Below are 12357 nucleotides of genomic sequence, written 5' to 3'. Positions count from 1 at the left end.
GCCTTTAATCCCAGCACTCGGGAGGCAGAGGTAGGAGGATCACCATGAGTTCAAGGCCACCCTGAAACTACATAGTGAATTCCAGGTCAGCCTGAGCTAGAGTGAGACCCTACCTCAAAAAATCAAAAGATAATAATTAAAAAGAAATTGAGGGCTAACTAGTGCAATAGTGGCATGTTTGTTATGGGGAAAATCAACCACTCTATAATTGGACTGGAGGCCCACTCCACAGGAGGGAATACATGCCTAGTGCTAAAAAAAAAAAAAAAAACAGTCAAAAGCTTGCGGCAGGAGAAGTCATGAAGCTCTAGGAGTTTAATGTCTGCTGTTGTATGGCTAAATGCATATATTATGCTCACCAAACTGCCCTCTAAGCACTTTTCATAATCATGTATTAATGCTACTCTCATTTTGGTTAGAGAAGCTTCTCTTTTCAGATGCCAGTGACCACTGAACCACTGAGATGACTCAAAAGGCACTATAGTGCTGAGAAGTGATAGAGAAGTGTTCAGCACTGAGACATCTCTATCATAGCTTCCAAGGCTCAGGGACCATTGCAGAAGAGGTGGCAGAAAGAATATAAAAGCCAAAAGAAGGGTAGGACTCCTTACAATGCAATCTTCTAGACAAATATCCATGACCTTGCAGTGCCTGGTACTACCTACGCAAGACCCACATAATAGAAGGAAAAGATGATGACATCAAAATAAAAGACTAGCTGGGCATGGTGGCATACACCTTTAATCCCAGCACTCAGAAGGCAGAGGTAGGAGGATCACCATGAGTTCGAGGCCACCCTGAGACTACATAGTGAATTCCAGGTCAGCCTGGGCTAGAGCGAGACCCTACCTTGAAAAACCAAACAACAACAACAACAACAACAAAAAGAATAAAAACACAACTCAAAAAAAGAAAGAAATTAAGAAATTGAGGGCTGGAGAGATGGCTCAGGAGTGGGGGCACCTGCCTGAAAAGCTTAAGGACCAGAGTTTGATTCCCCAATACTCACATAAAGCCAGATGCACAGGGTGGTGCTACATGTGTCTGGAGTCCATTTGCAGTGGCTGGTGGTCCTAGTACTCCCATTCTCTCTTTCTGTCTGCCTCTTTCTCTCTCTCAAATAAATAAAAAAAAATTAAAAAAAAAAAGAAATTGAATACTGGGCTGGAGAGATGGCTCATGTAAAAAGGCATGTAAAGCATAATGGCCCAGGGTTCAATGCTCCAGTACCCAGAGTTTGATTCCCCAATACTCACATAAAGCCAGACACACAAAGTGGGGCATGCATCTGGAATTCGTTTGCAGTGACAGGAGGCCCATACTTTCTCTATCTTTCTCAAATAAATATATAGACAGACAGAATGAACATCAATTCCTACAACTGTCAGCCATTCAAATTTCTCTATGAAATATCAACTATAAAAAAAAGAAATACCAACTATATCTTCTGAGCATTTTTCTGCCTGGTTTCTTGATTTTTAATCTTGAAAATATCTTTGTATTTTGTAGTTACCTCAATGACACCACCAATTATACCATCCTAAAATTGTTCATCTACCTATTCTCCCAAGTATCCATTGTATTCCTACCCCAAGCCAGGCTCAAGGGATATAGAACTGAATCCAAGGCCTGGCTTGGGGTAGGAATACAATGGATATCTACTATAATCATGAACAATTAAATGACTTTTTCATTTGCTTGTTTGTATTTTGTTCTGGCTGAGACAGCATCACACTCTGTTGTCCAGGCTGGCCTCAAATATGTAACAATCCTCCTGCCTCAGATTCACAAGTGCTGGGATTAAAGAAGTTAACCACTACACTCTAATTTTTTGGGGAGTGGGCAGTAGATTGAACACAGGTCTTCAGATATATTAGACAAATACTCTACCAATGAAGTAGTTTCAGCTCCCACCTGCTTTTTATTGTATTTTGAAACAGAGTCTTGGTACACTGTAAGGCTGACCTTGAACTTGGAATCCTCTTGAATATCTAGGATTACAGGAGTGTGCCTCCACATCTGGCTGTAGATGAACTGTTAACTGAGACCCAGGATACAGGTGGTGATCTTCAATGACATGTCATATTCATCTCTTTCTTACCTCCATCTCCCTCAGGCCTTCTAATATCTAGCATAAGACAGCCTGGTACAAGGTTGATGTTAAGAAAAAACAAACTCATTAAAGGGCTGGAATGATGGCTTAGTGGTTAAGGCACTTGCCTGTAAAGCCTAAGAACCCAGTTTCGATTCCCCAGTACCTATGTAAGTCAGATGCACAAGGTGGAACATGTGTTAATGGTATTTGCTTGTGCAAAGCCTGCCAGACTAGGTTCGATTGCCCAATACCCACATAAATAAAGCCAGATGCACAAAGTGGCACATGTGTCTGGACTCTATTTATAGTGGCAAGAGGCCCTGGTGTACCCAGTCTCTGTCTCTCTCTGCTTGCAAATAATTTTAAAAAATAGCTAACGTTTATTATTCTTTGTTGGCACTTAGTATTATGCTGACTAGTTCACAAGGATAATTTCATATGGCCCTGCCTACAATGACACAAACTAGGTATCATTATTGCCTTATTTTAGAGAAATTCTGGCTTAGAAAAAGTCAAATCATTATCCAAGATAAGTTGTAGAGCTGAGATTTTAATGCAGGTAAAACAAATTTAAAGCTGGCACTCTTCCCACTATCCTTTCATGCCGGCTCATACACTTCCCTGTTTCAGGCATACCTAAAATAAATTACTATGGTTCTAAGAGGCATGTAACTGTTTTTTAGATAGAGGAAAGGAGCAACATTAGCTGATAGAGGAATCAAGGAATTTACCCTTTGGAAGTAAAGGATGTCAGGCTAGAGGCACGAGGATTATTGAGGTACCTTCTAACAGTATTTTGTTTGTTTGTTTGTTTTTCAAGGTAGGGTCTCACTCTAGGCCTGGCTGACCTGGCATTCACTCTGTAGTCTCAGGCTGGCATGGAACTCACAGCGATCCTCCTACCTCCGCCTCCCAAAGCTGGGATTAAAGACGTGCGCACCATGCCCGGCTTCTAACAGTACGCTCACCTACCGTTTCTTGGCGATTTCATTCTGGCGCTTCACCTTCTCTTCCTCAAATTCCCGAATGTTGCGCACACCAATCTCTCGACAAAACTCTTCAAAAACCTCATCTTCTACCTGAGGGAAGAAGTGAAGAGGGCAAAGGTATTCTTGGTCCCAGTCACGCCTCCCTCCCCAGTCTTGCCTTTGTCCTATCCCCAACCAACCTGGTTCATCTTCTCCTTTAAGTCTTTCATTTCCCTCTCTCGGCTCTGGATGATTCTCTTGATATCATTAATGCGAGGCCCAAAGTTGGCCAGTTCACTCTCCAGCTTCGACTTTTCCTATAGCCAGTGGATTAAATAAGAAACCAGGCTCTGTGGAGGAAAAAGAGCTACCCTGGCAGTACCAGCCCCATGGTCAGGAAGGGCTAGCTCTCCCGAGAAAACCTCACTCAGCACTGTCAGTCATGTTTCTAAAATATCTTTGTGGAAACATCACATAGCTGGTATCCTCAGTCTCCATTTCAGCCAGCATTAACTCACAGGGTTGTGCACACAGTAAACATCATTAGTATATGTCCAAAATCCTTTACCTGTAGCCCCTGGGCCAAATATGTTTTAGAAGTAATACTGTTTTTCAGAAGAAGGTAAAACTACATATTATATTACTTCCAGAGTAAACTGGGGAAGTGCCAAGCTCTACCTGGAGGTTCAGGGCAAGATGTCTTGTCTTGGTCTGTTCTAGGTCACTCTGAGAGTACTTGAGCCGCATCTGCAGTCCATGGGCCTGAGACTGCACTTGACGCAGCTCTGCCTCTTTGCGCTTTGCCTTCATCTGTTCCTAAAGAGGACAAGGGGCATGTGTTCAGAAAGTGACCAACCTGTGCTCAGGATCCCCACTCGCAAGGATCAGTGTGGCCTGTGGCTTACTTTGAGCTCCTCTGTCAGCCTTTCTTTCTTCTCTTTCAGCTTGTCTACTGCTTTCTCGTCCCAGCGCCGCGCCTTGGCCTTCAGATCACTAGCCCCACCAGAGATAACTCCTGACTTCTGGAACAGGGTTCCATCTAGTGCCACCGTCTATACAGAGTAGGGAGAAGAGAAAATGTGAACACAGTAATCTGTGGTACTGAGCCTGTCCAGCTCCAACCTGGGCAAAGGGGTCCATACTTTGTGGCGCTGGTGACCTCCAAAGGCAATGCGTCGAGCATCCTCCACATTGTCACAGACAAGGGCATTGCCACAAGCATACTGCAGAGCCTTCTTGATGTGAGGTGGCTCATAGCGAATCACGTCAATCACGAGCTTGGCCCCCTTCAGCTCCCGGAGCTTCTCATCTGTAGGTTTCACCTATGTGGAGAAGCCTGTGAAGCAGCTGAAGAACATGGAAGGCCAAGGGAAGAAACCCTCATCCCATCCCTACAAGCCTCACCTCCAGGTAGTCAAGAGGCAAGAAGGTCTCAGGCTCCCCACGTTGCTCCTTGATGTACTGAATACAATCCCGGCCCGTCTTCTCTGAGTCTACAATAATGGCATCCATGTTTTTGCCCAAAACCTTGGTCACGGCAATCTGATACTTCTTTTGTGTAGGCTGGCATAGGTCAATGAGACGGCCATACTGAGTAAAAGAGGAAGAGAAAACTAAAGCATGAAGAGGCTGTGAAGAACTGGCTTAGGAATCGCAGTTACAGCTCACAAAGAACAAGCTACAATCTGTCTCAAGAACAATGAATGCATCTCTGCTGCCTTGTAGTCAAGCTAGCTCTCTATTTCTGTACCAGCATAATCCTACCTTAAGTGAATGAGAATAGATTGAGGGGTGGCACTTGCTAAGCTAATATTGCTACCTGCAATTTAGACCAGCATGATGGCCGATCTTAATATTCTTTCCAAAAGTGGAAAAGTTTGGATAAGAAGAGAGTTAAGGAATGAAGAAATGGGTTACATAAGGGAAAATCCAGTTAATGTATTAATACCTCAAAACAGGCTCAGAAGCCAGGCATGGTGGTGCACGCCTTTAATCCCAGAATTCAGGAGGCAGAGGTAGGAGGATCACTGAGTTCAAGGGCAGCCTGGGACTACAGAGTAAATTACAGGTCATCTTGGGCTATAGACCCTACCTCAAAACAAACAAACAAACAAAATATAAGCTCAGAGAAATAGATTACACTGTCTCTTAACTCAATTTTAACAGAGTGAAGCTATAGGTTTTCTAATAATCCTACTTTTAGAACCTGGCAAGACTGAGCTAGGCATGTTAGCACACACTTTTAACCCCAGAGTTCAGGAGGCTGATGTGGGAGGATCACAGTGAGTTCCAGGCCAGCCAGCCTCAAAAAAATAAATAAATAAAAGGTAGGAAGATTGCTGTGAGTTTGAGGCCACCCTGAGACTACACAGTGAATTCCAAGTCACCTGAACTAGAGTGAGACCCTACCTCAAGAAAAACAAAAAAAAGACTGAATGCTGAATGGAGGTAACAAGCCAGAAGACTGCTTTTTTTTAAAGTTATTTTTATTAGATATGGACATATTTAGTATGTTATCAACCCATGTTGGTAACATCCTTTCTCTCTTCCCTGCCCCTCTTCTGAAGAGGGCTTCCTCATTGGGGATACAGGTCAACCCCATAGGGATTGGGGGTCATGCATGAAAACTTTCTTAAAAAATAATTTTGTGGGCTGGAGAGATAGCTTAGCACTTAAGGCCTTTGCCTGAAAAGCCAAAGGAACCAGGTTTGATTCCCCAGATAAGCCAGAAGCACAAGGTGGTGCATGCATCTGGAGTTTATTTGCAGCAGCTGGAAGCCATGGTGTACCCATTTTCATACGCTCGCTCACTCTCTCCCTCCCCCCAAATAAATAAATTAAAATAAAATATTTTTTACAAATACTTTTCTTGGGGCTGGAGAGATGGCTTAGCAGTTAAGGCACTTGCCTACAAAGCCTAAGGACCCAACTTTGACTCTCCAGATCCCACATAAACCAGACGCATGAAGGTAAGGCAAGTGCAAGGTCGCACATGCCCACTAGGTGATACAAGTGTGTGAAATTCAATATCAGTGGCTGAGGCCCTGGTGAGCCAATTCTCTCTCTCACTCTCTCTAAAATAATTAAAAATAATCTGGGTGTGGTGGGGCATGCCTTTAATCCTAGCACTCAGAAGGCAGAAGTAGGAAGACTGCTGTGAGTTCAAGGCCATCCTAAGACTACATAGTGAATTCCAGATCAGCCTGGATCAGAGTAAAATAGAAAATAAAAAATAATTTTATGGGATGGAGAGATGGTTTAGTGGTTAGGGTGGTTGCCTGCAAAGCCAAAGCACTCAAGTTCGATTCCCCAAGACCCACGTAAGCCAGATGCACAAGGTGGCACATGCATCTGGAGTTCATTTGCAATGGCTAGAGGCCCTGGTGTGCCCATTCTTTCTCTCTCATTCTTGCTTTCAAATAAATAAATAAATAATACTTTTAGCTGGGCGTGGTGGCACACACCTTTAATCCCTGAACTCAGGAGGCAGAGGTAGGAGGATCACCGAGAGTTCGAGGCCACCCTGAGACTACACAGTGAATTCCAGGTCAGCCTGAGCTAGCTTGAGACTACCTCAGAAAACCAAAAAAAAAAAAAAAAAAAATTTTTTATTTTTTTAATTTATTTATTTGAGAGCAACAGATACAGAGAGAAAGACAGATAGAGGGAGAGAGAGAATGGGCGCGCCAGGGCTTCCAGCCACTGCAAACGAACTCCAGACGCGCGCGCCCCCTTGTGCATCTGGCTAACGTGGGACCTGGGGAACCGAGCCTCGAACCGGGGTCCTTAGGCTTCACAGGCAAGCGCTTAACCGCTAAGCCATCTCTCCAGCCCTTGTTTTTTATTTTTTTGAGGTAGGATCTTACTCTAACCCAGGCTGACCTGGAACTCACTCCAGTTCCAGGCTGGCCTCAAACTAAGTGATCCTCCTACTCTGCCTTTCAAGTGCTGGGATTAAAGGCATATGCCACCATGGCCAGCTTTTAAAAAATACTTTTATTTGGAGGTTATCAATTATTCATACACACACACACATATACATATGTATATAATTTATTCATGTTTGTGTGTATGAGCACATCAGGGTCTCTTGCCAATGCAAATGAACTCTGGGTTCTTATACCATGTTTTGCATCTGGCTTTACGTAGATGCAGGGGAATTTATCCCAGGACAGCAGGCTTTGCAAATAAGTACTTTTAATCACTTAACCGTCTCCTCAGACCAAGACATTTTTATTTCTTTTAAAAATATTATTGACAGGCATGGTGGTGCACACCTTTAATCCCAGCACTTGGGAGGCAGAGGTAGGAGGATCACCATGATTTTGAGGCCACCCTGAGACTGCATAGTGAATTCCAGGTCAGCTTGAGCTAGAGTAAGACCCTACCTTGAAAAGCCCCCCAAAAAAAATTCATAATGAGCTAACTGATCACTGGCCACTCCTATGTAGCTTTAAGCAAGTGCCTTTAACCAATGTGCCACCTTCCTAGGCCCACTTTCTAAATTATTTGTGTGTGTGTGTGTGTGTGTGTGTGTGTGTGTGTGTGTGTGTGTACACATGTGCATATAGGAATGCAGTATCCCTTGCCGCTGCTCACAAATGCTTGTCTGGCTTTACGTGCATGGCTGGGAATAAAACACAGGCTGGAAGGCTTTGCAAGCAAGCGCCTTTAACCCGAACCAACTCCCCAGAGATCTAGGTAGCTTTAAGATAACAGCTAGTCAAAGGTAAGATTAGAAAATTGGGACTTCCATATCCCCCGCATTCCTCAAGGAAGAGAACCGAGAGGTTGCATAGTTGATCAACAATTGCCAATGATTTCATGGTTCCATTTTCATCTACCATACCTATATACTGGTGCCTATATAAAAACCCAAAAGCTCTGTGTTCAGGGAGCTTCTGGAAACCTCAACAAAAGGAAGTGCCTAGAGGATACCTGTGGAGGAAGCACAGAAACACCATGCCCCTTCACCCATGCTTTATCCTGGGCATCATTTCCATCTAGTAATTCATGTGTATCCTTTATAATATCCTTTAGAATAAAATGGTAATTTTGCCTGGGCATGGTAGCATATACCTATAATCACAGCAGTCAAGAGATAGGGGCAGGAGAGTCAGAAGTTCAAGGCCAGCCTGGACTACATTATACCCTCACAGACACAAAAATGTAAATGTGTGCTCAGGAAATGTTTCAAATCTTACCACAGAGCCAGGGTAAAGGCGCTTGATGCTTTCCATTATCTCTGCCTTTCGCTGCTGGCGGCTGCTTTCCTGACGGTCAATGCGGGCATCCCCCAACTGCTCCATCACCTGGTTCAGCTCTTTATTGATCTCATCAATACGCCGCTTGGCCATCTCCACCTCCTCTGTGAGCTCTCCCTCCAGCTTCTTCTGCTCCTCTAGGGACTGCCTACAATGTAAGATAACACAGGAGTTAGCCTGGCCGATGAGTTAATAATCATGGCTGAAGGACTCTGGTAGTCCTACCAGAAGAGGGACAGGACAAATCATGGAAAAACAGGCATGCAAGGAAAAGGGAAGACCACAGAGCCACGTACTTGCTAGTAGTAATATATTCCTCCAGCTTCTCAATCCGTTTCTGATTCTCTTCAATCTCCCGTAGCTTTTGCTTGATCTTGGCCTGCGTAACAAATATAGTTCACCAGTGGCTCAGCCAGTTAACCCAAAACAATGGGGCCGTGCTTATACCCCTTATATGCCCACTTATACAAAAACCCAACATTCTGGCACAATCTAGCATTAATGTAAGAATCCTACCAAAAATAAGACATATGTATATATAGTGTCCAGTCTGCTAATGGATAGGGAAGTCCCAGGACTCCAGAATCTGTCATAGGTATTTTGCCCAGTCAAGGCTTCCTCACCAATCTCAGAGGCTCAAACTTAAGCAAAGGCTTCACAGCCTTCTCTTAACCTATCTTTTCATCTGTAATTTCTATATCACAGAATACACATAAATACTTAATACAAGGCAGCTACAACATTAATGCCTTTCACAGTTTTTAAATATTTAAGTGTTTGGCTGAATACCTGGAACACACTGTAAGCTCATTCAGGGCTGGAGAGGTGGCTCAGCAGTTAAGGTACTTGCCTGTAAAGCCTAAGGACCAAAGTTCGATTCCCCATTACCCACATAAGCCAGATGCACAAGGTGACACATGCATCTGGAGTTCACTTGCAGTGTGCTTAGAGGCCCTGGCATGCCCATTCTCTCCCTCCTTCCCTTCCTCCCCTCCCTCCCTCTCTCCCCTCCCTCTCTCCCTCTTTCTCTAAAATAAATAAATAAAATATTTTTAAAAAACAACAAAAAAATCTTTCTATAGAGCCGGGTGTGGTGGCACATGGCTTTAATCCCAGCAATCGAGAGGCAGAGGTAGGAAGATCACTGTGAGTTTGAGGCCACCCTGAGACTACATAGTGAATTCCAGGTCAGCCTGAGTTAGAGCGAAACCCCACCTGGGGGGGTGGGGAAACAATACAACTTTCTATCATGATTACAATTTTGAGGAGGTAGTAAATGTACTTGGTAACAGTGTGTTTTAAAGCCAGACTGCCCAGGTTCATATCCTGGTTCTGCTGCTGAGTATTTCTGTGATTTTGGACAAAATACTTCACCTCTGTGTTATAGTTTCCCCATTTGGAAATGGAGAATATCAGTAGCCACCCCATAAAGGTAATAATAAATGAAGAATTAAATGTGTGAATATATGTTAACGAACAGTGATTAGCACACAGGAACAAGCAGAAAGATGTAAACTTCTGTCACTGGTTAAGACTGTCATCATATACTTTGCTATGGATTATCATCCCTTGATCATTTTTCTTGTTTTTTGGTGCTGCAGATTGAACCCAGGGCCTTGAGTAGGTGAAGCACAAACTGTGACACTGAGCTCCAGCCTCAGGCCACACCTTTAAGCTCATGCCTACCTCGGTCTCTACTTTCTTCCGCTCTTCCAGATCCAGACGGTCCTGGTCAGCTTTCTGGTCACGATTAAACTTCTCCAGCTCCTGGGCCAAAGTGGCTGCTCTCTTGCTGGCTTCTTCTTTCAACCGGTGATATTTCTTTACCTGTGTTAGGGACAGGGAAAGAGGATAGGAATAACTAAATCATCCCATACCAGACCACTAAACTCTTCCCTAATAACCCCTCCCAGGGCTCACTTGATTCTCCTCCAGGGTCAAGTCTCTGCCCTGACTCTGACTCTCCTCCTCCATCCGTTCTTCAAATTCCTGTCGGGCCTTCTCCACAGACAGCATCTCCTTCTCCAGCTCATCCATGTCACCTTTGCGCTTTTTATAGTGCTTCTGAGCATTCTGCAGAGACTTCTTGGCTGCTTCAAGCTTCTTGATTTTGTGAGAGGTATTTTCCTTGGCTTTGATGTACTGTGGCCGCTTCTGATTCAGTTCTGAGTCCTTTTCCCTTTTGCCAGAGGGAAAAGGGACAACTAGTTAGCCCTGAGAAAGGCAGAGGACCCAAGCTTTTTACCCAACAAAAAGAGGAACCTAAGGCTAGAGAGATGGCTTAGCAGTTAAGGCGTTTGCTGTGAAGCCTAAGGACCGAGGTTCAATTCTCCAGATCCCATGTAAGCCAGATGCACATGGTGGCACATGCATCTGGAGTTCGTTTGCAGTGGCTAGAAACCCTGGTGCACCCATTCTCACTCACTCTCTATCTCTCTCTCCCTCTTCCTGCCTCTAATAAATAAATAAATAAAAATAAAATACAAAATATCTTAAAAAAAAGAAAAAAGAGGAACCTAGTCAGATGTGGTGTCTTTAATGCCAGCATTCAGGAGGCCAAGGTAGGAGGATCACTGTGAGTTTGAGGCTAGCCTGAGGGGACAGAGGGTGCTCTATTTAGGTCAGCCTGGGTTAGACAGAGACCCTACCTCAGGAGAAAAAAAAGCACCTTTCCCTCCCCCAGCCAGCATGAAGGAAATGCCTAAAATAAAGGCCTAATACTCCACAGCATCCCAAAAAAAAGAGCAGTCTGACTACTTAAGAACCCATAGCATCAGCCTGGCATTCCAGTCACTCCCTAAGACAAAGCTATTATCCCTGCTAGGGCAGGCCCCTCAATTAAAAACTCCTAGCCAGGTATGCTGGTGCATGCCTTTAATCCCAGCACTCAGGAGGCAGAGGTAGGAGGATCACCATGAGTTTAAGGCCACCCTGAGATCACATAGTGAATTCCAGGGACCCCATCTGAAAAACAAAACATAACAACAACAACAACAAAAACTCAGGGAGCTGGAGAGATGGCTCAGATGTTAAGGTGTTTGCCTGCAAAGCCCAAGGATCTCAGTTTGATTCTCCAGGCCAGATGCACAAGGGGGCACATGTATCTGAAGTTTGTTTGCAATGGCTAGAGGCCCTGGTGTGCCCATTCTCTCCCTCTCTCTGTCTCTCTCCCTCTCCCTCCCTCTCTCTCTCTCTCAAATAATAAGTAAAGAAAAAATATTTTTTAAAAAACTTTCCAACAAATAAGCCAACAGGTGCAATTGTGGCATGTCTGTCATGGTGAAAACCAACTGCCAATTGGACTGGAGGCCTGCTCCATGGGAGAGAATACATCCTGATACTGAAAACCTACAACAGGGGTAGTCATGAGCCCTAGGGGTGTAATATCTGCTGCTGTCTGGCTAAATGTATATACTATGCCCACCAAACTGCCCAGTAAACACTTCTCTTAATGTTGATACCCATATATTAACGCTACTCTCACTTTTGGTAGAGAACCTTCTCTTTTCAGATGGCAGTGACCTTGGGATGACTCAGAAGGCATCATAGTGCTGGAAAGAAGTGACAGGAGTGCTCAGCACTGGAATATCTCAATCATACCTTCCAAGGCTCAGGGTCCATTATGGAAGAGGTGGTGGAAAGAATGTAATAGCCAAAGGATATAAGAGCCAAAGGAGGGGCTGGAGAGATGGCTTAGCAGTTAAGGCGTTTGCCTGCAAAGCCAAAGGATACCGGTTCAATTCTCCAGGACCCATGTAAGCCAGATGCACAAGGGGCACACGCATCTGGAGTTTGTTTGCAGTGACTGGAGGCCCTAGCATACCCATTCTTTCTGTCTTTGTCTCTGTCTCTCTCTCTCTCTAAAATAAATAAATAAAAATTAAAGTTTTAAGCCGGGCGTGATGGTGTACACCTTTAATCCCAGCACTCGGGAGGCAGAGGTAGGAGGACCGCTGTGAGTTCAAGGCCACCCTGAGACTACATAGTGAATTCCAGGTCAGCCTGGACCAGAGACCCTACCTCGAAAAAC

General features: G+C 44.3%; 1 protein-coding gene across 1 annotated transcript in view; it reads right to left on the bottom strand.

Annotated features, from left to right (window-relative positions):
* The window catches only part of Smc1a (structural maintenance of chromosomes 1A), a 60695-nt gene that overhangs the window by 29972 nt on the left and 18366 nt on the right, over positions 1–12357 (bottom strand). Inside the window, exons 6-15 of the mRNA XM_045140242.1 lie at positions 10248–10506; positions 10014–10154; positions 8624–8706; positions 8268–8475; positions 4468–4653; positions 4206–4385; positions 3969–4115; positions 3742–3879; positions 3264–3380; positions 3068–3174 (exon numbers count right to left, since the gene is read on the bottom strand). Coding sequence (XP_044996177.1) covers positions 3068–3174; positions 3264–3380; positions 3742–3879; positions 3969–4115; positions 4206–4385; positions 4468–4653; positions 8268–8475; positions 8624–8706; positions 10014–10154; positions 10248–10506 — 1566 coding nt within the window. The remainder of the gene's footprint in view (positions 1–3067; positions 3175–3263; positions 3381–3741; positions 3880–3968; positions 4116–4205; positions 4386–4467; positions 4654–8267; positions 8476–8623; positions 8707–10013; positions 10155–10247; positions 10507–12357) is intronic.

The sequence above is a fragment of the Jaculus jaculus genome, chromosome X, assembly GCF_020740685.1.
Source record: "Jaculus jaculus isolate mJacJac1 chromosome X, mJacJac1.mat.Y.cur, whole genome shotgun sequence".
Lineage (NCBI taxonomy): Eukaryota > Metazoa > Chordata > Mammalia > Rodentia > Dipodidae > Jaculus > Jaculus jaculus.
Note: the sequence above shows the minus strand (reverse complement) of the source record. Positions and strands in the feature narration are given on the sequence as shown.